The 27,368-nt window shown below is 33.1% G+C and overlaps 1 protein-coding gene across 3 annotated transcripts in view; it reads right to left on the bottom strand.

The window, feature by feature from the left end:
* The window catches only part of LOC143056829 (KICSTOR complex protein SZT2-like), a 116,201-nt gene that overhangs the window by 14,539 nt on the left and 74,294 nt on the right, over window positions 1–27,368 (bottom strand). For 2 of the 3 annotated variants that reach the window (XM_076230003.1, XM_076229998.1), the window contains exons 31-55: window positions 26,223–26,982; window positions 25,788–25,941; window positions 24,761–24,984; window positions 24,314–24,490; window positions 21,678–21,780; window positions 19,840–19,919; window positions 19,478–19,521; window positions 19,029–19,146; window positions 18,196–18,320; window positions 17,619–17,807; window positions 14,952–15,030; window positions 14,344–14,511; window positions 13,752–13,970; window positions 11,850–11,995; window positions 11,239–11,440; window positions 10,679–10,872; window positions 10,069–10,240; window positions 8,454–8,599; window positions 7,216–7,386; window positions 6,742–6,979; window positions 5,726–5,802; window positions 5,034–5,192; window positions 4,258–4,502; window positions 2,400–2,604; window positions 96–116 (exon numbers count right to left, since the gene is read on the bottom strand). In XM_076230003.1, coding sequence (XP_076086118.1) covers window positions 96–116; window positions 2,400–2,604; window positions 4,258–4,502; window positions 5,034–5,192; window positions 5,726–5,802; window positions 6,742–6,979; window positions 7,216–7,386; window positions 8,454–8,599; window positions 10,069–10,240; window positions 10,679–10,872; window positions 11,239–11,440; window positions 11,850–11,995; window positions 13,752–13,970; window positions 14,344–14,511; window positions 14,952–15,030; window positions 17,619–17,807; window positions 18,196–18,320; window positions 19,029–19,146; window positions 19,478–19,521; window positions 19,840–19,919; window positions 21,678–21,780; window positions 24,314–24,490; window positions 24,761–24,984; window positions 25,788–25,941; window positions 26,223–26,982 — 4,416 coding nt within the window. The remainder of the gene's footprint in view (window positions 1–95; window positions 117–2,399; window positions 2,605–4,257; window positions 4,503–5,033; window positions 5,193–5,725; window positions 5,803–6,741; window positions 6,980–7,215; window positions 7,387–8,453; window positions 8,600–10,068; window positions 10,241–10,678; window positions 10,873–11,238; window positions 11,441–11,849; window positions 11,996–13,751; window positions 13,971–14,343; window positions 14,512–14,951; window positions 15,031–17,618; window positions 17,808–18,195; window positions 18,321–19,028; window positions 19,147–19,477; window positions 19,522–19,839; window positions 19,920–21,677; window positions 21,781–24,313; window positions 24,491–24,760; window positions 24,985–25,787; window positions 25,942–26,222; window positions 26,983–27,368) is intronic. The other variant, XM_076230012.1, reaches the window with a different exon arrangement.

The raw sequence follows: 27,368 nt of genomic DNA, 5'->3' as shown, positions 1-27,368 counted from the left end.
AGTAGCTTTAAAAGGAAGAAACTGCTTTCTAAAGTAAAACAATGTAAAGGAAAAGTAAGCTTTAAGCATGTGAGAAGTTATGAATCCATACTTACAAACGACTGATGTTGTGTATCCTGTGTAATGAGTGAAACAAAATCGTGTGGAGCGAGTTCTTCAGTAGAACAGTTATAGAAAGACAAGAGTGCACACACTGAAATGTCTCGCCTTCTTTACTAATCATTGATATTAAGTTGATAGTCCTAAGTATAAAGCTTTAACAATTGCCACATAAACTTAACATAAACCAAGATAGCTAAACAAAGACAAATGAACCATGAAAATGAGGTCAAGGTCAGATGAACCATGCCAGGCAGAAATGTACAGCTAACAATGCTTCCATACAATAAATATAGTTGTCCTATTACTTATAGTTTACGAAAAACAGACCAAAACACAAAAACTTAACACTGTGCAATGAACCGTGAAATTGAAGTCATGGTCAAATAAAACCTGCGGGACTTACATATAGATCATAAAATATTTCCATACACCAAATATAGTTGACCTTTGGCATATAATATTAGATAAAAAGACCAAAACTCAAAAACTTAACTTTGACCACTGAACCATAAAAATGATGTCAAGGTCAGATGACATCTGCCCGCTAGACATGTACACCTTACAATCATTCCATACAACAAATATAGTATACTTATTGCACAAAGTATGGGAAAAATAGACCAAAACACAAAAACTTAACTATAACCACTGAACCATGAAAATGAGGTCAAGGTCAGATGAACCATGCCAGGCAGACATGTACAGCTAACAATGCTTCCATACAATAAATATAGTTGACCTATTACTTATAGTTTAAGAAAAACAGACCAAAACACAAAAACTTAACACTGTGCAATGAACCGTGAAATTGAGGTCATGGTCAAATAAAACCTGCGGGACTTACATATAGATCATAAAATATTTCCATACACCAAATATAGTTGACCTTTGGCATATAATATTAGATAAAAAGACCAAAACTCAAAACTTTAACTTTGACCACTGAACCATGAAAATAAGGTCAAAGTCAGATGACATCTGCCCGCTAGACATGTACACCTTACAATCATTCCATACAACAAATATAGTAGACTTATTGCACAAAGTATGGGAAAAATAGACCAAAACACAAAAACCTAACTATAACCACTGAACCATGAAAATGAGGTCAAGGTCAGATGACACCTGCCAGTTGGACATGTACACCTAACAGTCCTTCCATACACCGAATACACTAGCCCTATTGCTTATAGTATCTGAGATATGGACTTGACCACCAAAACTTAACCTTGTTCACTGATCCATGAAATGAGGTCGAGGTCAAGTGAAAACTGTCTGACGGGCATGAGGACCTTGCAAGGTACGCACATACCAAATATAGTTATCCTATTACTTATAATAAGAGAGGATTCAACATTACAAAAATTCTGAACTTTTTTTTCAAGTGGTCACTGAACCATGAAAATGAGGTCAAGGACATTGGACATGTGACTGACAGAAACTTCGTAACATGAGGCATCTATATACAAAGTATGAAGCATCCAGGTCTTCCACCTTCTTAAATATAAAGCTTTTAAGAAGTTAGCTAACGCCGCCGCCGTCGCCGTAGCCGCCGCCACCGCCGCCGGATCACTATCCCTATGTCGAGCTTTCTGCAACAAAAGTTGCAGGCTCGACAAAAACTGGCATAACGACGTCTCTATACACTTAAGCTTCCATGAAGTTTTTGTTAGTTAAATCCATGTATCAGCAGAATTTTTTTTAATGTCAAATAAAAAGTAGGTGATGTCAGTAGAACTTGTACCTTTCATCTTAAGATTTACTGATGTAAATTGACCACTTAGCTATATTTACTATGGTCAATCAGCCAAGTGAACCACTTGCTTACATTACCTACTGTTGATTGGTCAAACAGACCACTGGTGTACATTATTTATGGTAAATCAGTCAAATAAACGATAAAGGTTTTTTTTATCTATTGAATCAAACATACACATACCACATGGTTACTGAGACACATAGTATCAAATTGAACAAATCTAACCATTTTGTACAAAATATCTACTTTAAATAAACAGTAAATTTTCAGTACTTAATTCTAAATAAAAATCTACAAATGAAAACCTCACACTTCTATTATTTCAATATCCTACAAAAATGGACTGATTTTTAAATACAGTTCATTATCTTGTCATAATAAAATTATCTTTTTACTTTTAAAACACCACAACTGATGTCATTGGACCTGTGTGTAATTTTAAGATGGTTTTGCACTGAGTGCTTACAACCACTGCTTTTATAATGATTCACCCCAACCCCTCCTCATTGAAACCTTAAAAGTGTAAAGTTAAACCTACATGCTGGTTCACAGGTGTTCCTAGTCTGGAGGATTCACAAACAAACAACTTAACACAGAAATACTGCTCCCTAAAGCTGAGTTCCATTAACATGATTCCACCAGACATGGTCTTCTGTAAATGCTTGACTGTACCAATAGAACCATGGATGTGACTATCATCTGGTACAAAATTCTCATGGGATGGAGTCTTTCTATGACGAAAACTGAAACAAGGGGAAATAACTTTGTAAAACATGCAACCCTTATAAATAACCAAATCTCCTTATTTAACATACTGATCTTGATATTTCAGTAAACTTTTTATATGATTTAAGAATATACCGGTATGTACAAAACATTTTAAGCAAAAAAGGGAAATAAATGAAGAGAAATGCTCAGAATAGTGCTAGGATTGTGCTTTGAACTTGCAATGATTTGTGAACTTTGCAGCATGTTTAAGACCTCACAGCGGCTTTAAGATGAAGAATAGCAATTTAAGTGTTGTTCTTTTGTTTCCTGTTTTAAAAACTGTTTTAAGTGATTTTGTTTTATGAATAAATACCAAATATCCTTTTATGTTTGTTTAAAGGAAACAGCTGCTACATTTTAACAACTTGAGGTAATGCCAGCAAAGCTCACATAATGATATTCCACTCCAACCCCTTGCAAAGTCCAGGATTTTCAAAGAGAAATCCTAAAATTATTCAGATAAAAAATCTGTGCACAGTTGCAGTTGAATTAGATGATATAGGAGCAGTAATTCTGACAAATGGGAACCCCCAAAATAAAGCAAAGGCAAAGTGTTAACCAGCCACATGGAAATGTTTAGATACAGGAAACTCTAAAAATAACTAATAACTAATTCATTTTTTTTATAAAAATAAGGCTGTTAGTTATCTCTTTTGAATTGTTTAACATTGTCATATCTGGACCTTTTATAGCTGACTATGCAGTATGGTCTTTGCTCATTGTTGAAGGTCGTACGGTGACCTATAGTTGATAATGTCTGTGTCATTTTGGTCTCTTGTGGACAGTTGTCTCATTGGCAATCATACCACATCTACTTTTTTTATATATAAGAATAAAAAAACAAAAAAGAAGGTGCATGATGATCTTACAGTTGAACCTCATTGTGTCAACCGAGGTTGTGTTGAAAACTCAGATGAACTCAGTTAATTTCTTGTTCTGGTAAAATTCCTGTTTGATCAACGCATTTTAAACTATGACAGAGTTAATGTCACTATAGTAGCCGTCACGTAAAATTGGCACCATGTTTTTTGTCAAAATTTTCTTAAATATCAACCGTGTTTACTAAAAATCATGTTTTTCAATAAGCGTAAGAAAAATCCTGTCCAAATATCCACTACTGTCCTACCTTTTATTGTGTTTGCACTGTATAATCCTGACCTTCACATAATCCAAGATTATTTCGTATGGTGGAATCTGACATTGTTATTACCAGAAGTGTTTCCCAAGAGTTCCACATGCTCTCCATTTTCTTGTGTCTCTCGGAGCTTTTCATCATCTTTACGTAAATAGCGCGGGAAATTGTATCATCAATGACAATGATATGACTGGAGATTAGCGAATGTTATGGAAGAAGGGATCCTCATAGAAACCAAGATATCGGTTTTACAATGTAAATAATCTTGAAAAATGTGAAAGTCAGGATTATACAGTGCAATCACAATAAAAGGTAGGACAGTAGTGGATATTTGGACAAGATTTTACTTCTGCTAAATGAAAAACATCATCTTGAGTAAACACGGCTGATATTTAAATTTTTTTTGCCAAAAATATGGTGCCAATTTTACGTGACGGCAACTATAGGTCATTAGTAAATGTAGCTAGGTCATTCTTCAAGAAAATCTGCTTACTTTTTCTTTGGATTAGCTGTGAGATTAATCGGGACGAATCCCAGAGACTTGACATAATTCATGTATTCACTGATGAACTCCGATCGTATTTCTACATGCCATCCTTCCTCCTGAAATTTCTTCTGTTTTTGTCCATGAATGGGAGAGTCAGAAGGTGTAGAATCTGGTCGCTTCTTACCATCTTGGCTGTCAGCTCTTTTAGTTCTCAAACTACTAGTGGATGTTCCTGAACTGTGACGAGATCTCTGTAAAAAGTTAAAGTTCAAACAGTGGGATATTTGTTTTTCATATCATTCTGGCTGTAATCTCTTTTCCATCTCCATATTTTAAGTGGATCCTTAAAATGTGACTTGGGGCTGTTTTTATAAAACATACATGGGACCCACTATCTCCAGGAAGATAATTTTGAATCTGAACAATGGAGGGGTGCTTTTGAAAAGGGAAAATGTAAGAAAATTTAGTTGTTTAACCAATTTTCAATGTGCATTTTTTGTGTCTCATGTATGTTTTTATGGATCAGCCCTTTATTGTCATCAAAATATGATGACAACAATATTCATATAGACAAAAATATTTTTTTTAAATATAAACAAATCTGTGAAGTTGTCTCGCTGGAAGTTAGTAGGTAAGTATATTAAAAAAAAAAGTATTATGGGGGCACCAGAGATATAACTTAAGCTTAACCTCAGGTCAGTCCTTTTTGTAAAATAACTAATATTTTTGGTATGAAGTATAAATAAATGGAAGGATTCTGCTATAAACATTTGATAACTTACACTTTTATCCGTTTTATCTGGAGTAGGTGTACTAGGTAGCCTTTGAGTAGATCTGTACTTCTCCATAATTTTCTGTCTCCATTGAGAAAAGAAGAGAATGGGTGTGGCACAGTAATGAAGTAAACGACTGAACTGTTTTAATAGATGTAAATCTTCTTCCTGTAAAAGTAAACACATTATAAAAGTAAACGACAGTCTGTTTTAACAGATGTAAACCTTCCTGTCAAACATTATAAAGCAGTGAATAGCCTAGACATATCAGTTAACTATTTATGAAGTTTAACATTCAGTTTCTTGGGGTAAAAAAATCCTAAAAAAGCAAACATTTTTCATCTATCAACCAATATATATATAATCTGAAGGCTGCATCCAGGTGCTGTACCGACCGTGCGAGGGCTGAAAGGCCAGTCAAGGTCGTTAAACACCACCACATATACAGGTGCTGAATTTTCTGGCTGTGTTTTTTTTTTTTACCAATTGGTGGCCTTCAGCTATTTTCTTCCTTGAATCTTGATTGTCCATCAGAGTGTATTTCAAATTTTGGTGAATAACTGGTGTGGTTTCTATAGATTTGTGTAAATGTGTTTACCAAGAATACAAAATCATTTATGATAGTAAATATACAACATTTATTGCAGCAGCATATTTTTCATCTACTGTACTTTAATCTGGCTACTCTTAGTAAAACTTACATAAATTGGTTCATTACAACTTGATTTAGCAATCCATGACCAAAACAGTTTATTCAGAGTCAATATGGCATCTACATCTGGAAAATATATACATCAAACATTACATATAAAGCATAAAGTACAGTGTAAAACACAACATGTTAAACATATAATACTGAGGAAAACTCTACATGTAAAAGATTTAATACTGTGTAAAACACATAGTATATTTGTACTGTGCAAACACAGTATTGTGTTAAACCACAACATGTAAAGCATTACTATGTAAAACACTCCATGTGAAACATATAGAACTGTAAAACACTGTATGCAAAACACATATTTTTTTTTAAAACACTGCATGTAAAACACATAGAACTATAAAAAGCACTGCATGTAAAACACATAGAACTGTGTAAAACACTGCATGTAAAACACATAGAACTATATAAAGCACTGCATGTAAAACACATAGAACTGTGTAAAGCACTGCATGTAAAACACATCGAACTGTGTAAAACACTGCATGTAAAACACATAGAACTGTGTAAAACACTGCATGTAAAACACATAGAACTGTGTAAAACACTGCATGTAAAACACATAGAACTGTGCAAAGCACTGCATGTAAAACACATAGAACTGTGTAAAACACTGCATATAAAACACATAGAACAGTGTAAAACACTGCATGTAAAACACATAGAACTGTGCAAAGCACTGCATGTAAAACACATAGAACTGTGTAAAACACTGCATGTAAAACACTGCATGTAAAACACATAGAACTGTGTAAAGCACTGCATGTAAAACACATAGAACTGTGTAAAACACTGCATGTAAAACACATAGAACTGTGTAAAACACTGCATGTAAAACACATAGAACTGTGTAAAGCACTGCATGTAAAACATGTAGAACTGTGTAAAACACTGCATTTAAACACAATAACATAATACACATTACTTTGTCAAGTATATAGTATGCACAATATGTCACAGATTTACTGATGCATCTTGTTAATATGGATCTCTTACCTTTTCTGACATGACCTCTGACCCCTTGTGTTTGTAACCCATGACATTTGACCACATCTCTGATGACAGCATGCTGTGTCTGTGAGAGAGGTTTGGTAGGCTGTGTATCCTTGAAAGCCTCATCAAAAGGTTGACTAGGATGACCAGCACTGAATGGACCAATGTTACTATTCTTCCTTCTCAGATGTTCATTCGGAGGTGGTGCAGCATGTTTGATCAAATTGTCTAATTCACTATTCTATAATTAATAAACAGGCAAAAGCATTCTTCAAAATAAAAACGTTGTAGTGAAGAGAAACTGTAGATTTGATGATACTGACTGATGCTGCTGAAAGGAACAGCTGAAATTGGTATTTGCTTTGCAAAATCATCTTGGCATGAAAAAACACCAAGAGTACACAGAAATGTAAAACCAACATATATTATTATAATAAAATTTTATGATGTAAGTTTTTAAGCTCATAAACAACCAACCTTTGTTTTACTCGACTGTGAAAATCCACAGTGATGGAACAGTCCCATTTTCTGACTGATAATACTATTCAGTAAGATATTACGATTGTTGTTCCACTTCACTAACTTGGAAACATTTAAAATGAGCATCTTGTTCAAATCTCCTGCCCAGTTGTACGTGTACAGGCATAGCTACAAAATTAGAAATTCAAATCATTATAAAAAGTCTTAAGCAGCTCATAACAATGAAATACAATATATTATTCAGGTAAATTCTATCAAGGTATAAATACTTATTCAGGACTCATTATAAGCAATGATGAATATTCAATCACTCCAGTCTTTTTAACCCTTTAACCCCCAATCCCGCCTGTAGGCGTGATGGCGACAACCATTATTTGTTGGCCCGTATGACCCTCCATACTTTTTTTGAACTGCCTCAACTGAACTGTCATGATAGCAGGGACTTCAACCAAGCAGTTCATGGTCCATCAACTCTTCTCAGATGTCTGTTCATGAAAATTTGGCACTTTGAAAGCCGTTTAAGAGTTCAAAATCGGAAAAACATGAAAAGTAGCCAAAATCAAGTGGGGGTGGGCATCTTTTGATGGCCACTACGTAACTGGAAGAGACTGTTGGTAAAAACTATTATCATATATGCATGCACAGGTGTATAGGAACACAACAAGGTATAATATGGCCAATAGGAATCTAGTCTGTAAAATCTAGGTCACCGTTTTGTCAAAAATCCATAAAAACAGACATTTAGGCAGACCTGACTTGACAATAATAATTCCCAAGCAAGACACTGAAGTCCAATATACTCCCAGCTAGCATGAATGGACTACTGTAACTATAGGGTAATACTTGAATGACAAAAAAACACAGTCTTGTCAATGTTCACCTCTCAAGGTCGTTTTGAAATCAGGGAAAATTACCATTTTTCACTGGGGGTGGGTTTAAACCCACGAGAAAATATTCCACCTCCCACCCCACTCCCACCCATGCCATCTGCCCCCAAATCCCAATAAGTAGTTTAATAGATGAGCATCAGTTACAGCATCAGGAGATGCTCATTTGCATATAATTTGCATGTTTGCAAATTTTCGAAAATGCCTGATTTTCCAAAAATGTCTTGGGGGCGAATGAGTTAATTCCATTTAAATATCTATTCTTTATAGTGAGTAACACCTGTCAACATTCCCCTTACATATGTGGGGATATCATTTCTACCCTCCCCCTTTCCCACTAATACTTACATTTCTGTTCTGTACAGTAAGTAACAGTAACCTCTGCCTTGGTATAAATAGTGGATCTGGACTTGCCAACATGTTCAATATATCTGGTGATTTTTCTCTCTCAGACCACAATGGTGCAAATCTCTGAAGTGCATGTTTAGGTATAGCTGTAGAATAAAGGTTTAAAAATCATTCCTTTTATTTTATTGTTTATATCAAAGTAAACATGTTATCATATCTAGAAAAAGTATTTTCACAGTTTTCCTGTTTATAGTATTCCTTCTAGAGCTAATATATAAAGGGGTTGCAGGATTGAAGTTCATGAATAAATAAATCACTGGGGTAAATGTGATCTCCGTAACTGCAGTTACGTATATCAAAAGATGGCGGACGAAGTTTCTGGCCAATATTTCTTTTGTCAATTCTGTAATAATAATGTATTATTCTTCGGTATTTCATGTCTTTTTTTTTAACGCAACACTAAATTTGAAACTGAAATACTAAATGTTTTATTCATAATTCAACTGCTGAAATGGAGAAAACAGCCATCTAAAATATCGTGATGATATGGGTAACTGAAGTAAATAAATTGTCAATGATATATGTATCAAATGTATAGTCATTTTCCGGTTGTTGGCGAAACTAAGAAGACACTTCCAAAAGATGCAAATACACCTTGATAAATTTATTATCAGGTTATCTGCATATTGATATTGTAAATATCAGCTGCTCCACACAATATGAAAGCATTTCTATCTGGTTCGCTGCACTCACTTCACACAAACATTCATATTGTGTCTCCCAGCTGTTATTTTACAATATCAACATGAATACAACCTGATAATCGATATCAAGACCAGTAAAATTATTAAACCCATATTTGTACTTGATTTGTGTTTTGTAACCAATTTTGGGACATACAGGACTGACGTATGAATGGACAAGGGTAACACTTAAGGCATCTTCCTTAAAAGCAGGGGCATCAAAGGGATAGGGTTAGAATTTTAATGCCAACAAAAAGGTTGCCAAAACATCTTGCAGTTATTCACTTTTGGTTTTCTCTTTTGAATTGATTCACATTTGGCATGCCCATACCTTTTAAAGCTTACTATATGTCTCATTGGCAATCCAACGACATTATCATTATAAAGGAATGTACAGATTTCCTGGTTTTCTACATTGAGAAGTTGTACTTTAGTCACACTGTTCAGCACTATTCAGGTAATGAACACAGCAAAACAAACCAATAACGTCAATATTGTTGATAATTGACACTGTTTAAATGCAGAAAAACTAAACATTTGTTTATTGTATTAAACTGAGCAATATTTTTCATTTAAAACTAAATTATTTTAGAAGCCTTCAAGGATTTTGTGAGGTCATACTTTAAACAATCAGGTCCAATTCTTTTTTAAGTCAAAAAATCATCATATGGTAATTTCTGCATAGCTAAAAATAATGATACAGACAAAGATATCTTTAAGTTTAGCTTTGTTGTATGGGCTTTGATCATTGTTGAAACATGAAGGCTGTTTAAGTCACCTATAGTTTTTTATTTTTATGTCATTTGGTCTTTGTGTAGAGTTGTCTTATTGGCAATCATACCACATCTTCTTTATTACATATCCAGCATTACCTTTAGGAGATGTGGGTGAAGCTGTAAATTCTTCCTCATTAAAATCCTGGACACTAGCCTGCCATTGTTCTGTGTTACGTCCAACTACCACAAAGTTAATGTCCTGATCTGCCATCACCATATCAAATCTGTCTGTAGTATCCAATGAACTCTCTATATTGACATCATCAGTCTGCAATAAATCATTTTATGTGTTAAAAGCTGAAAGACATAAACAAACTTAATAAAGCGAACTATACAGGATGGCTTTTTCTCAATGTTGAAAGCTGTAATTTCCATATTTACTTAATTTGAATTATGGTTGATAGTCTTCTCGCTGGCAATCACACCACACCTCCTAATTCTTATATTGTGAATTGTGTAAAATTTCTTTACCTAGGAAATGATATACCGGTATTTGAAAAAAAAACCAAGATATTATTATTTTTTAAAATTAAAATGCTATGATATGATAACATGCAGTCTGGATTCAGACAGTAGGGGTTAGTATTACCATGGGAAAGATATAAATGTTTTTAAGAGATCACAAGCTGCTTGTTTGAAAATCATAAGGAAATTTAAATAATCACACACTTTTTAATCATAACCAAGCTTATATGATGAGCATTACCTGAACTGGAACTCTGCATGGATTGTATAATGTCCCATTACACAGATTTCCCTCGCAGTCTTTGTATAACTTGAAGATTTTAGGATGAACATCACCAAGTATATGAGACACAACATTAATAAATTCCTTCAGGAAAAAATCAACAGCAAATCTTGAAGACAGAGCCATTACATCTTTACTCACAGAAGACACGCCTAAAAATAAGATTCAAAAATAAAATGCAGACTGATAGCTCAATAAAGGAAAAATAGTTTTCAATTTTCAATTCTTTTTCTATTTACTTTTGAAAATATAAAGACACTGATTTTTTTAAATTTCAGCAACTAATTGGAACATGCCTCACCAAATGAGGTAAAATGTTAACATTTAGTGTTTGTTGTTTTTAAACTTGCCATTTATTCTTTGCTGCTTTATGACAGTCTGATGCTATTACACATTACTGAGCAATAGATACATTCTACAATAATTTACAAGCTTCTTCACAGTGGATCATCTTCATAGCCTGCTTTTATAAAAACCTAGTTCATGACAGAAACTTGATAGCCTGTATTTGTACAAACCTATTTCATGACAGAAATCAAACCACTTGATAAGTAGTGAAGAGAACACAGGATTCAGAATACCACGACTGCCTTCCTCATATTTCTGTATGATCTGCTGAACATCACCTTCTGATCCAGAGCTATAATCTGACATCAAAGATGGACTTGGTGACGACTGACCTTGAACATGTGCTGCTGAGCTTGGAATATCAAAAAATGACTGAAAATAAATGCAATTTATATCAAAGTATTTTTTTGGACTATAATAAACATGTAAATTAGCAAAACATCATATCAACTCTACTAAAAAATTATAGAAATGATAATTAGAAAACTATAATTGTCACAAGTAACAAGATTGCATACTATGACATGTCTCCCCTGCTTTACTTATTATGACTAATGTTTTTGTTTAAAGTAATCATTCCATACTGTAAATAGAGTTGACTATTGCTTATTGTATCTGAATCATAAAAGCACAACATTGATTACAGATCCATAAAATAAGATAATGGTTAAATGAACCCTGTATGTTGGACATGTGTACCTTGTAATGATTATATTTACCAAACAAGTTGTCCAAAATGATAACTTTATGTTTGATCTTCAAATTTTTTTCATCTACATACCTTAGCCTGATCTGGTGAAGGGGAGGTAACTCTCGTAAAGGCATCTTTAAGTGACTGAAGCAATGGAGAAGACACAGCACTATTTAGGACTATCTTATCTGGCATTTTTCTTGTCATTATAGAATGTCTCCTTTGAAGGTCTGATTCTGTAATGATATAAACAACTCAATAAATCAGCTAGTATTTATAAAACAAATTCTATAATTATCCTATATTTAAGATGTTTTTTAGTTTTGTATGATTTTTAATTTTAGTTTCTTGTGTATAATTTGGAGTTTAGTATGACGTCTATTATCAGTGAACTAGTATACATATTTTTTAAGGGGGCAGTTGAAGGACGCCTCTAGATGCGGGAGTTTCTCGCTACATTGAAGACCCATTGGTGGTCTTCGGCTGTTGTCTGCTCTATAGTAGGGTTGTTGTCGCTTTAACACATTCCCCATTTCCTTTCTCAATTTTATTTATATAAAAAAAATTACAAGAAAGAGACTATGTCCATAGATCTCAGATAAAACTTAATCTTACTGGGAAATAAATGGAGCTATCTTATTTGAATGTCATCCAGTTCACTTGTATTATGCCAATGAATAGATGTTAATCATTGTGATTGTAAATGTTTGTGGTATTTGTGCTGCTCATTCGTTTTTAATGATTGACATAACACTGTTTGCCTCTTTTCTTCACTTCTTTCTTTCAGCTGTTGTATTGGCTATCCTCCTCCAACTTGGTGATCTCTTATATCTACGAGTAGCGTTCACCCAACAGTTACTCCACTGTGAAGTATCTGTGGTGATCTCTTATATCTATGAGTAGCGTTCACCCAACAGTAACTCCACTGTGAAGTATCTGTGGTGATCTCTTATATCTATGAGTAGCATACACCCAACAGTTACTCCACTGTGAAGTATCTGTGGTGATCTCTTATATCTATGAGTAGCGTTCACCCAACAGTTACTCCACTGTGAAGTATCTGTGGTGATCTCTTATATCTATGAGTAGCATACACCCCACAGTATCTCCACTGTGAAGTATCTGTGGTGATCTCTTATATCTATGAGTAGCATACACCCAACAGTAACTCCACTGTGAAGTATCTGTGGTGATCTCTTATATCTATGAGTAGCGTACACACAACAGTATCTCCACTGTGAAGTATCTGTGGTGATCTCTTATATCTATGAGTAGCGTACACCCAACAGTAACTCCACTGTGAAGTATCTGACAAACTTGGTGATCTCTTATATCTATGAGTAGCGTACACCCAACAGTAACTCCACTGTGAAGTATCTGACAAACTTGGTGATCTCTTATATCTATGAGTAGCATACACCCAACAGTAACTCCACTGTGAAGTATCTGACAAACTTTGTGATCTCTTATATCTATGAGTAGCATACATCCAACAGTAACTCCACTGTGAAGTATCTGTGGTGATCTCTTATATCTATGAGTAGTATACACCCAACAGTAACTCCACTGTGAAGTATCTGACAAACTTGGTGATCTCTTATATCTATGAGTAGCATACATCAAACAGTAACTCCACTGTGAAGTATCTGTGGTGATCTCTTATATCTATGAGTAGCATACACCCAACAGTAACTCCACTGTGAAGTATCTGACAAACTTGGTGATCTCTTATATCTATGAGTAGCATACACCAAACAGTAACTCCACTGTGAAGTATCTGACAAACTAAGTAAGCTGCAAACATCTATTAGGAGTCAGGTTACAGCAGATGCATTATGAAGTAACACAGTTAACTTGTGTTCAGGTATCTTGAGTGAGGATGACATAGTTTACCTCTTTGAGCATGTTGGGAGGAGGGAGTTCCCTATGACATAACCGGTTGTGCCCTTAAACCTATGAGGACTTTGACAGACGAAGTCAACTGATTATTACCTCTAGGAGCATGAGGTGATGAGGGAGTTGAGTATGATGCTACTGGCAGTAACTCCATTAACTGGTGAGGTATCTGACAGACTGAGGCAGTCAGCATGGTGAACTCCGTCACTATGTCACACAATGAATGGTGAACAGCTAATATCAATTTCTCCTTCAGTGAACCCAGATCTGCTGAACCAACTTCCCATGCTCTGAACTGTATCAAGGCTGTGGGTCCTATAACAAAATGTATAAATTATTTAAACATTATTCATTAATTGACTCCTTAGTTCAATATGGGAGACTATATCTAAACTATTATCATTCATGGTATATAATGCTAACAGTAAATCACACAAATTATTGGTCTTTGGTGGATAGTTGACTCATTGGTAATCATACTAGTTCTCCTTATTGTTCTCCTTATTTTATATACAAATTCATAGTACATTTTACTTAACATTGCCCTTTACTTAATCTATATAAAGAATCGTTAATTCCATTCAACAGAGTCTGTGCAGTATATTTTTCTCTGGCACTTCATTACCAATCCTTGATGGTTAAGAATAATCAAATATATTATTTTGTCGAACAATCCTTTAATATTTACCTGGCCTAGAATCACCATTGCTTTCATAAAGATCTGTGTGTATAAGATGTTCAAATTCTTTCTCTGATGCTATTTTTGTATAACCAATCCTAGAAGGTTTACGACAACCCAATGCTTGTACAGGTATACCTTTCCCATCAACTAAAGCCAAACTTATACATGCTATCCCTGAAAAAGGAAAAATATGTCATTATGTGTCTTTTGAACATATTTTAGAATAAATGAACAGTGAAATTGAAGTGTTTGTATGTAAACTAATTACTGATAGGCATGTAAAATAAAAGAGGGGCCAAAAAAAAAAAATAAACACAAGTATACAAAGGTAGTAGAGTATTATGAAAGCATGTTCAATCAAACCACAAAATATAATGAAGTCCTATTTTTCAAAATTTAAAAAAAAAAAAAAAAAACCCAGAGACTATATAACCCCCATTCTTAAAATTGTTAATTACTGTTGTGAAAATCATGTTAAAACAGAGGTAGGCTTTTATTTCTATACTGCTAATGAGAAAAGAAGGATTTTTACTGCCAAAAAAACATTGGTATACATATACCTTTCCCTCCATGGGTTGGTCTGATGTATTACATGGATATACAAATAAACCTACCTTTCCCACCATGTGTTGGTCTGATGTATAGAAAAGCTTGACCCTCAGGAATAGCTTGTTGTCTCCCATCCATTATGTCCTGTAATAAAAATAACAAATCTAAAAAATCTTCAATGAAAATAATCACTGTTAGCAGAAAAAAACCCAAGAAAAATGTCAGTGCAGCCAACAGAAGAACATTAAAAAAAGTATAAATAAAATAGAGCCTCTAAAGTACTATAAATTTTACCATCTTGAGAAAATGCAAGGTGCATAACTCTAAAAAGGTGAAATTAGCAATTTTGATTGTTGGACTTGACTGGCATCTTATAGCGTTACATGTGCTTTAATTACAAAATAGTAAAGTTGTGACTCAAAGTTAACTACAGTAGTTTGTTATGGTCACTTGGTCACTAATGCCCCGTCCAATAGCAGACTAGCTTCATATAAGCAAACTTTTTCTTACCATTTATAAACAATCCAAGAGATATAACTCTGGGAATGTATTTAAGCTAGATTGATGGTATACCGCCATCTTGGATTGTACAATCACAGTACAAAATCGGTCTAGTTATTTACCCAAATCTGCAAATTTGGCGACAGATCACTTGGCGATTTATAGTATTATTCAAAATATTTAAACAAATATCATTTTTTTTTTTTTTTTAGAATCATTTGTTTCAAATGAGCCGTTTGAGGGGAGATAACTCTTTTAGTAAAAATTTATACTGGACTAATAGGGATTTTTTTATTTTTACTTGTAGCAAGAAAACAAGTTCAGTTACACCATATTTTCTTTTGATTTTCTTAAAACATAAAACCTATCTTATCACAATTTATTTCAAAATTCTATCTCATAGAAATTTTTTTATCCACACAAATATGTTTTTTCATGAACAATCTAACCAAATTTAGGCAATTTTCAACCACCCATAGCTAAAAATAGCACAGTGACCCATACTTTTTACTATGTTTTTGAAAAAAGCATAGTAAAATCTTCATTTTGGCAAATTATAAGAAAATTCTGTCACAAAAAGTATATACTTATGAAGTTATGATCTACCTTAAGCCAACCGTAAAAAACTGAACTGAAAGATGCTAAATTGTATTTCGTAATTTTGAAAAGTTATTATGTCTTTCTCCAAAAGCAGTCTTAAGTTAAATGACTGGCAACATGACTGACCAAAACAAAAGGACAAGTAGATGCTTCCTCAAGTTTTAAGAAAAAGAGCATAACATTTATTCTTATAAAACTATCAAAAAGTTAGGGATTGACATCAAAACTTTTGTTCCAATTGGCCTTTCTCAGCAGCATTTAAAAAACAACATGTTATACAATACTAAGGAATTGGAAAGACTGTTTTGTTCACGCTTAATGTTTCAAAGTCAGACATGTGACAGAGTTGTCAAGCCACAACTGGAGATTTGGAAATTTTCAGCTTGAGTTCGGGTCTCATAACTGGAGATTTTTTATCGACCTTTTTATCGACATACACAATGGTTTTTTAGTGTGTTTAAACTGCATATCTTCCTTCTTTTTTTGTTAAAGAACAATAATTCCTTACCTTTAAACTCCTGCAAATCAATTTTTTACTTGATGAAAATAGAAGATAAGGGGTTTTCATATATTTATTCATTATGTATCATTCAAGATAAAGTGATCAGTCATCATACATAGTTGGGAAAAAGTATCTTTGATTAAGCTACATTATCAACTTTGGTACCACTACTAAACATGCATAATGCTTGTAACAGGAGGTGTTAAATTGATATTGTAAGTTTTCTGGTTGGTAGCTTTCTCCATAAGTTTGGTCAAGTCATAAGGGCCACCAAAGTCAGCTTTGCATAAAGTGTAGTAAGCATGGTCTTGACCCTTGGTACTGGATTTGCACCATTTGAAATCAGATCTCCAGACAGAGTTGAATTTGGCTAGATACTTGGTCTTCTTTTATTTGCTGCTGGGGTATTTGGTGATAAAATACGGTTTGAATTTTGTCAAATTCTAATTTTTTTAGAATAGTCCAAGACAACCATACTAATATAGATATTCCATTGGCTTGGATAGAAAACAAGCCATAAATATCATTTTTGAGTTGATTTCATTTGTCTTGAGGTTCAGTAAATGTTCCATGTTTTAACAGTATCAAATAATTTGTTGTTTATACAACTTGTACAATTTTGAACTAGTCAATTTAATCGTTTGTCAGTATTTCACTTTTAATCAACCAGGTTTGTGTCTTAAACTAGCAAGTTAATCACTAGGCAATCGCCTATTATCTTTAATTTATTGTTGTATATATATACACTTTAATCCTTAACACCTCAGCCTGCTTTACCTATTTTATGACCTCATTTTACTTTTTGACACAACAGGAAAATTCTGTTTTTTTCGGACTTTTTCCATATCAATTTCGAGTTTCTCAGAATTTTTCTCTGTCTCTATCCATTTTGAAAACAAAAATGTGTACGGAAAATTTTACGAGGTTGACATTTTCAAAAAGCAGATTTCAAATTTTAACGGGAGGGACAGAAGATTTCAAATTATAACGGGAATGACAGAAGAGGGTCTGAAAAGCAGGAGATTTTGACTTCTGCCAGAAGAATCACATGTATGCAAAATTCTATTGAAAATGACTAAAATCCAATTTCCAGAGTAATGATGTTTTTTGAACACATGTAAAACATTACCTGGAAGTGACTGTCTGGTCTGTTATCAGCATAGTTAGGTATATGAGAGAACAGCTTTAGGTTTTGTTTCAGATAGTACACAACAGCTGATAACTGCATGGTGGCAGATACTGGTATTGTCAGCTGTATCTGCATAGGTCCCTTGCTGTCCTCAGCATTTCTTCTGATCTCTTGTGGTTTCTGGATAAACTGTTTAGAATAAAAATAATATAAATGGTAAATAAAGTTAGGATATGAATTGATCTTGCTAGGAGGAGATAACTTGCTCTATGTTGCAATTTTATAGTTCTTCATTATTAATTTGAGAGAAGAAAAAAAATCAACAAGCTTAAAAGAAATGAGAAAAAAATCTGATACACTGCTCACAATATTTCATAAAAAGCCTCCAAATCCTATATATTTGATTGTATTAAACTGTCTTCATAGTTTAACAATCAACAGAGGTTAAATGTGTTCAACAAAAACTATTCCTGCCTAACATTTAACCTTTTCAGCAATGTCGTTTAAAATCATAAAAAGAAAGTAAAATGTGTCTTTAGTGAGGAAGTGTTTTTCTATCAGTATAAAATGGACTTACATGAACATCTTCAGCAGATAACTTTGACATAGGATTTCTGTTCAGCTGTAAACACAGAATGTCCAATACAGCATCATCTAACTTATTCTGTAAAGTGTTGACTAAGCCTACTCTAATATCTTTTCCTGAAAACAAACAGCAAATATCTTTATACAGAATCTCAGACAAAATTTATCAAATATATTCTGTGTCCACTTACCTTTCTATTTCAATTCCTGAGATTCAAATAAATGAGAAGATGTAACTTGAGCAAGACTTATTACAGACATCTTTTAATAAGTTAGTGAGCATATCCTATGTTTAGTGTCTTTCAAGTCATTATTAAGTTAGCCACATATTCCAGGTTTTTAGCCAATTCCAAGCAATAATTAAGTTGGTAAGCATCTAAGTTTGTTTTTGTAACCTTTATGCTATCCATTCTTCAGTTTTAAGTTTCTGTATTTGTAAAATTGCAAATTAAAGATATCCTTCATGGTCAAGTTGGTGTTATTCACTGATCAATTGTTAATTAACATCTATATTTCATTGTACACAATTAAATCATTAAGATGTTTCAACAAATAAAATGTTAACAAAGATTCACTGAAAGGATCTACCGTTATCTAGAAAGAGTGTTAACATTTTTGAAACTATGCAAAGGTGTCACTTTGGAGTTTTACCATATTGATGCAATAGTGAAAATTATATTATTAATTATCTATTATACCTTGGCCCTCGGTCATCAAACTTTCACAGTAAACTTCCCATTAAAGTCACAGCGTAACAAACATACCATACAAGACACCAATTGAGAGATAAAAAAATAATGTCAGCACAGAAGTTTGATGTATTACCTGGTGGTTCTATGCCATGGACAAACAGTTGTATTTCATCTTGTGGTTTAATCGAGGATATTGCACTGCCTGAAGATGTTATTGATAAAGTGTCACTGTCTTTTTCTGGCACATTCAGCTGTAGGAAATTAAACAAAGCTATAGAAGTGTTGATGGTAAATGTTCAATATTTTTGTATTTTTTTCTCACAATTTAAACATCAAAACTGATCAAGTTATAAAAGCAAAGGTTTAATACAGTTACTGAAAATTTTATAAAACAAGATATTTTTCAAGTATAAACACAATAAAAATACCAAGATTCACAATTTAAACCTTAGATCACATTTATTCTTATAATTGTAATAAAACAACTACAAATTATGAAGCATGTTCATTATTAAAATTTGTAATTTTTTGTGAGTTGGGCTAAGTTATACAAGGAAGACAGACAAATGTATATTTTCTCACCATTTCTTCTCTCTTCATCATGGCAATCAGGGATGCTGATGATTCTACAAATATACAATTACATAATTTTATGGTGGAAAATTCAATTACCATTTGTTTGGAAAATTATTTTCATTTTATTGCATTAAAACTTTATTTCTTACATGAAGATCGAGACTGAAAAGATGACAGCTGTTTAGCTACACATGTTCATTTGTTTGTCTATTGTCCATCTCTCATTATGTTATTGGGTACTTCCTTTTTATTTGATCAATATGTGGTGTACAACTGTTGCCCTTGATCTTTATCCCTATTTCTTCTGTTCTTCAAGTACCAGTTATGTATATAAAAAGAATTTTCGTATAGTTTATTTATAAAGTTACCTCCTAGTTCAAATTCTTCCCCAATTATTGTAGATAACTGTCTCTGGTATATGGCATCTTTTCCACTGACTTCTTTCAATCTGAAATATAAATTGACAATTATACTAATAATAATGGTTTATAGATGTTGTTTCCCCACTGGTGCCCCTCGGGAATTTCATCCGCTTGATCATTCCAGCCTCTTGTTTCAATGCTCAGACTTCTCATTATTCCATGCTTTCATTGTTTGCTGCAAGTGCAGAATGTAGTGCTTATTGCTTATTTAGTTTACAAGAATTTTATCACCATCCTTACCCACACTACTTTGTTGTGAGTGCCTCTGAGGACAATTTTTTTTAAAAGTTGATTTACTTGAATTTAAATATTATGAATTTTTCCTTTTTATTATTACTTATAAAAAAGAAGATGTGATATGATTGCCAATGAGACAACTGTTTACAAGAGACCAAAATGACACAGAAATTAACAACTATACCTAGTATGTTGTATTTTATTACCAACAAAGGTTCTTTAAAAACTTTGTCCCTGTAAACTGTTTAACTGATGATTTATTTTATCTTGTTATATGTCGAATCCATGCTGATGTATGGAATTTCTTTTGATTTTATTATCCATGCTAACATATCAACTTTCTGCAGTTTTTTTTTTATCAATGATGACGTATAGATTTTCTGTATTTTTTTTATCAATGATGACGTATAGATTTTCTGTATTTTTTTTTCAATGATGACGTAAAGATTTTCTGTAGTTTTTATTATCAATGATGACGTATAGATTTTCTGTAGTTTTTATTATCCATGATGACGTATAGATTTTCTGCAGTTTTTATTATCCATGCTACCATATCAACTTTCTGTAGTTTTTTTTATCAATGATGACGTATAGATTTTCTGTAGTTTTTTTTATCAATGATGACGTATAGATTTTCTGTAGTTTTTTTTTATCAATGATGACGTATAGATTTTCTGTAGTTTTTTTTTATCAATGATGACGTAAAGATTTTCTGTAGTTTTTATTTTCAATGATGACGTATAGATTTTCTGTAGTTTTTATTATCCATGATGACGTATAGATTTTCTGCAGTTTTTATTATCCATGCTACCATATCAACTTTCTGTAGTTTTTTTTATCAATGATGACGTATAGATTTTCTGTAGTTTTTTTATCAATGATGACGTATAGATTTTCTGTAGTTTTTTTTTATCAATGATGACGTATAGATTTTCTGTAGTTTTTTTTTATCAATGATGACGTAAAGATTTTCTGTAGTTTTTATTTTCAATGATGACGTATAGATTTTCTGTAGTTTTTTTTTATCAATGATGACGTATAGATTTTCTGTAGTTTTTATTATCCATGATGACGTATAGATTTTCTGCAGTTTTTATTATCCATGCTGCCATATCAACTTTCTGTAGTTTTTTTTTATCAATGATGACGTATAGATTTTCTGTAGTTTTTTTTATCAATGATGACGTATAGATTTTCTGTAGGTTTTTTTATCAATGATGACGTATAGATTTTCTGTAGTTTTTTTTTATCAATGATGACGTATAGATTTTCTGTATTTTTTTTTCAATGATGAGGTATAGATTTTCTGTAGTTTTTTTTATCAATGATGACATATAGATTTTCTGTAGTTTTTTTAATCAATGATGACGTATAGATTTTCTGTAGTTTTTTTTCAATGATGAGGTATAGATTTTCTGTAGTTTTTTTCAATGATGAGGTATAGATTTTCTGTAGTTTTTTTCTTTATCAATGATGACATATAGATTTTCTGTAGTTTTTTTTTATTAAAATGCTGACATATGGATTTACTAAAACTGACAAATTACCTTAGATAAAACACAGCATGTGTTGTTGATTCCTTTATTACAAACATATTTTTCCTGTTGATGACTGAGAATTTATTTAGCACAGCCTTCAGTGCTGTCATCCCTGTAAATAAAAAGATGTAATAATTGTCATGTGTTATATAGGAAAAACCATACATGATTCAACCAATTTCTATTCATTTGGTCAATTCAAATTAAACCTTCTATTTTGTCTATATTCCCTCATGCTAAGTTCAGTCTTTCAAGATGAAAAGTGATCAACTATAGAACAATTGGTCAAAAGTTAAATTTATACATGATTTTTTTATTCTTATAAAAATGGTCAGCATGATATAATAAAGGGGGGGGGGCTTTTTGAATGTTTTATTTCAACTTATTTTAGGTGATTCAAATATAATGCAGGTGAACCAGCTGACTTCAAGCAAGTTAAAAATAAATAAGTATGGAGAAAACAAATATTGCTAGATATGCCATTTTAAAGTTCCTAAGTTGCACTGCAACTCAAAAGTCAGGGTCCTAGTTATAGTAAACAATCATTAAGATTGGTTCCAATGGCTCTTAAAAAAAACAGCTGAACAAAAATCATTGTAAGAATAAAAATATTTAAAGAACCTTGGGGGGCGTGCTCACATACCCTACACCACCCCCACATTGTTACTAGAAAAATAAAATAACTGAAAGACAAAGTGTTGCAGAGGTATATTGAAGCAAATAAGTTCATAGGGACTTAACTCCAAGAAAAAAAATTGAATCATAATTTCCTGTCGTTATGCACATCTACATAGTATGTCCTTATTATCTACAAAGTTTCATGAAAATCTGTTAAGTGGTTTCAGAGAAGTTGCAATGACAAAGTATTGCATTAGTATATTGAAACAAATAAGTTCAAAGGGGCATAACTCCTAGAATAAACAAGAGTGCACACACTGAAATGTCTCGCCTTCTTTACTAATCATTGATAGTCCTAAGTATAAAGCGTTATTACAACTGTCACATAAACTTAACATTAAACAAGATAGTTAAACAAAGACCAATGAACCATGAAAATGAGGTCAAGGTCAGATGAACCATGCCAGGCAGACATGTACAGCTAACAATGCTTCCATACAACAAATATAGTTGACCTATTACTTATAGTTTAAGAAAAATAGACCAAAACACAAAAATTTAACACTGTCCAATGAACCGTGCAATTGAGGTCATGGTCAAATAAAACCTGCGGGACTGACATATAGATCATAATATATTTCCATACACCAAATATAGTTGACCTTTGGCTTATAATATTAGATAAAAAGATCAAAACTTAAAAACTTAACTTTGACCACTGAACCATGAAAATGAGGTCAAGGTCAGATGACATCTGTCCGCTAGACATGTACACCTTACAATCATTCCATACAACAAATATAGTAGACCTATTGCATAAATTATGAGAAAAACAGACCAAAACACAAAAACTTAACTATAACCACTGAACCATGAAAATGAGGTCAAGGTCAGATGACACCTGCCAGTTGGACATGTACACCTTCCAGTCCTTCCATACACCAAATATACTAGCCCTATTGCTTATAGTATCTGAGATATGGACTTGACCACCAAAACTTAACCTTGTTCACTGATCCATGAAATGAGGTCGAGGTCAAGTGAAAACTGTCTGACGGGCATGAGGACCTTGCAAGGTACGCACATACCAAATATAGTTATCCTATTACTTATAATAAGAGAGAATTCAACATTACAAAAATTCTGAACTTTTTTTTCAAGTGGTCACTGAACCATGAAAATGAGGTCAAGGACATTGGACATGTGACTGACGGAAACTTCGTAACATGAGGCATCTATATACAAAATATGAAGCATCCAGGTCTTCCACCTTCTAAAATATATAGCTTTTAAGAAGTGAGCTAACACCGCCGCCGCCTCCGTAGCCGCCGCTGTAGCCGCCGCCGCCGTAGCCGGATCACTATCCCTATGTCGAGCTTTCTGCAACAAAGGTTGCAGGCTCGACAAAAATTGAATCATAATTTCCTGTCGATATGCACAGCTACATAGTATGTCCTTATTATCTACAAAGTTTCATGAAATTCTGTTGTGTGGTTTCTTCCTCTTCAGAACTGTCTTCTGAACCTGGTAATATAATAATTCTAAATTAAAACTTTAACTAAAATGTGGAGCACCTTAAAAATTTATAATTGTGAATCCCTCTTGAATTGTAATTTCCTGTTGATATGCACATCTACATAGTATGTCCTTATTATCTAACATGAAATTCTGTTGTGTGGTTTGAGAGGAGTTGTGATTACAAGAAACAGGACTGACGGACAGACAGATGGACTGTTCAAAAACATTATACCCTCCGCAAGTTTAATGCGTGGGGTATAATAACAAAGAAACAGAGGAGAAGCAATATGTCACACGACATTGTTGATTAGGTGACATAATTAACATATATCCAGTGTAGCTTGGCAAAGTCAACTCTACAGCTGAATCACTGGAATGATTCCAATTTAAACAATAAAGTAGAGGAATATCAACTGTGGCAACAATTTTAATACAATTGACAACAGACAATGTAATGTGTACATTGTAATACAGTGTTTTTGAAAACTAAACATTAAAATCAATTTCACCTTTAGAGTTACTACTTGTCCTTGGTCCTGACATTGATTTAAGCCTGGAGTGGATATAAAATGTTTTGGTATAAACACTTTCACAATCAAAATGTCCACCATCCCACTTGTGGGTGTCATACAAGTAATGTTGGTCTCCTGCTGCTTCTTCTTCCTCTTCAGAACCGTCTTCTGAACCTGGTAATATAATAATTCTAAATTAAAACTTCAACTAAAATGTGGAGCACCTTAAAAATTTATAATTGTGAATCACTCTTCCAGTAACATACATTGATGGGGAGGAATTATTAAATGTGAATCCCTCTTCCAGTAACATACATTGATGGGGAGGAATTATTAAATGAAAGACATTTTGTTCTTGTAACAGTTATTCTTAGAAAAAACACATAAGTGACATTCCATTTTCTATTAAGCACATGTGATTTTAATTTTTCATGAGTAATTTACCTCTATTTAGCGTCATCCCTCTGGGAACAGTTTTGTCTACTGCCCACTTCACGTCCTCATCAGCTTCAGGTACCAGAAGGTTTTTACAAACCCTTGTGTCATACAAATCATTTAATAACAACAGTTGGTTGACTTTACAGCAAAGCTTATCTATACTGTCTTTAACATGTGACACCAAATTTCTTTGTTCAATAATTTCTTCTGTGTCTTCTTGGCCAGTTTCCCTGTAAATTATGGACTATTGTATAAACAGTGACAAAATTGTAATCTGCAGGTGAAAATAATCTTCAAGTTTATTGTGAAATGAACAAGAACATGAACATGCAGCCTTCTTCTAATGGTTGAAATAAAATAAGTGCTGAAAACAAATATTCTAATGTCATTTGTAACATTCATTTTGAAAGGATAACTTCACAAATTATCGTGCATCCAATTCACAAACACAGACCATGCATGACAGATTTCAAATAGATGAATAGATGTTGTTTCTGTCAGTTTCATTAGAACAGAGATAACAATTTTGTATTTTAAGCTCGGACGACATCCGTTGGTGATTTGATGGCTGCAAATTTCAATTTATTGGCTCCACTGAGTGTTGCCACTAAACTTAATTGGCAACCATCAAATTACAAATTGAAGCTGTTAGAGCTTAAAATATCATAATTATACCATGTCAGAATAGAACTGACAAAACTTTCATTATTTGTTTATAGTTATCATTCAAATGATTTAAGTGTGTTTGTCATAATTTGTATATTTTGATAGTAAAGACATAAGATAAATATTTTTTAAAGACAATACATGATATATCCCCCCTTTTCTCCCAAGGTTTGTTTAGATCCATCTTTCTTTTTCAAGGTGTGTGGTGTTTGTCTTTTGTCTTTACGTCTTTTTGCTATTTGTGTCTGCCTCTTTTTAAACTTGTGGTTTTTGACTGCTCCTTTGATATATTTTCACTTCAATGAAGCATTACTGGTTTGAATTCCCACATTCCCATAATATCCTTGTATACTTTTAAAAAACAAACCTAGAATGAAAGTAAACATCCACTCCTAAATCTTTGACCTTCGATATGACCTTCATTATTAACCAGAACTTTGGTATTGGTTGTTGGACAGATCCACTCAGATCATTAAATCCAGTATCTCCTTCCTCATTGTCACTAGAATCACCTTCATATCCTAAAAAAAAATATAAACACATATCTAACATCAAACTGTAATTAAAGTTCCCTTCATATGCTACAAAAGAAAAATGTAATAAACAGCAGAATCACCTTCATATCCTAAAAAAAAATATAAACACATATCTAACATCAAACTGTAATTAAAGTTCCCTTCATATGCTACAAAAGAAAAATGTAATAAACAGCTGCCCCAAGAGCACATGATATGCCCATAGCTTTTTCAAATAATAAACTTCCATAACTCTTCAATTTCATTAGAATTATTATCATAATTACCTGCTTCACTTGCTCTGGAAGATAACCATGATGGAGTGTGGTCTATTGTTGATGTTTTACTCCTAGGTGTCCCCTGTCCAGATGGTGCAGAGAAATGACGAGATCTGCCAAGAAATTGTCCATGAGATGCCCATGTCATCACTGGAGGAGGGGGAGCCAAACATGCTATTTCTTTGGTATTGCCAACACTTGTCATTATTATTCCTGCACAACTGGATGATTTTTTCAAACCTTGTAGGTCTATTTCTCCTGCACTTAAACTTCTAAGATCGACTGATTTTACCGGCCTGATGTTAGTTTTAATACCATCTAACTTGTCATAGAAATCTGTAAAATGATCTCGTTCAGATGCTGTGCTATTTTCATTATTGTCATTGTCTGATTTCTTGTCTATACTTCCGTCAACCTTTAGAAACACACTTGATGATTCCTCGCTACCACTTAATAAGGGAGATAATCCACCTTTCTCACTAGGTAAGGGGGACAATCCATCTTCTATGCTGTGTGATACAGGGGAGATAATTTTCTGTTTTTCTGTTGACATGAGTGTAGGAGAGACATATGTGACAGCTGTATTGATGTCATTAGAACTAGATGCTACTATTTCCAGGGAAGCTGGTGTATTTTCTCTACTGAGTTCTACTAAAGCAGTTGTTAAAGCTTTGGTCAGTACATTATTGTATGATTTATTTGTAACAACAAAGTAAAAGTCTTCCTCTGTCATCAATTTGTACTTTTGTAAGGGAAGTCTTTCAAATTCCTAAAAAAAAAAATACAATGATGCCAATGAACAAAAATGTTGGTTTATAAGTCTAAATACTAGTAATAATATGAATTTTTCATTATAAATCACAATTTTTATAATTAAGGTCAAACTATCTAGAATTAAAGTTACCCGTTTTTTTGTATTCATAAAACTACCATTTTCTTCCTGTTACCTGTACAGAAGTTTGATGCAGCTTTCTTACATATTATCAAAGAATATTCCTGTCCCCCCTAGAGGCCAACTATATTTTTCTGAAACATTATTTTACTATTTCATTGCCTTTTGCCACAAATACAGAAGTACTTCCTATTGTAAACAGACAATCTATCTATAATAGTAAATCTGTTTCAAAAAGAGAAGAATCTGCTATTCATATCACT

The sequence above is a fragment of the Mytilus galloprovincialis genome, chromosome 1, assembly GCF_965363235.1.
Source record: "Mytilus galloprovincialis chromosome 1, xbMytGall1.hap1.1, whole genome shotgun sequence".
In the NCBI taxonomy this organism is placed as follows: Eukaryota; Metazoa; Mollusca; class Bivalvia; order Mytilida; family Mytilidae; genus Mytilus; species Mytilus galloprovincialis.
Note: the sequence above shows the minus strand (reverse complement) of the source record. Positions and strands in the feature narration are given on the sequence as shown.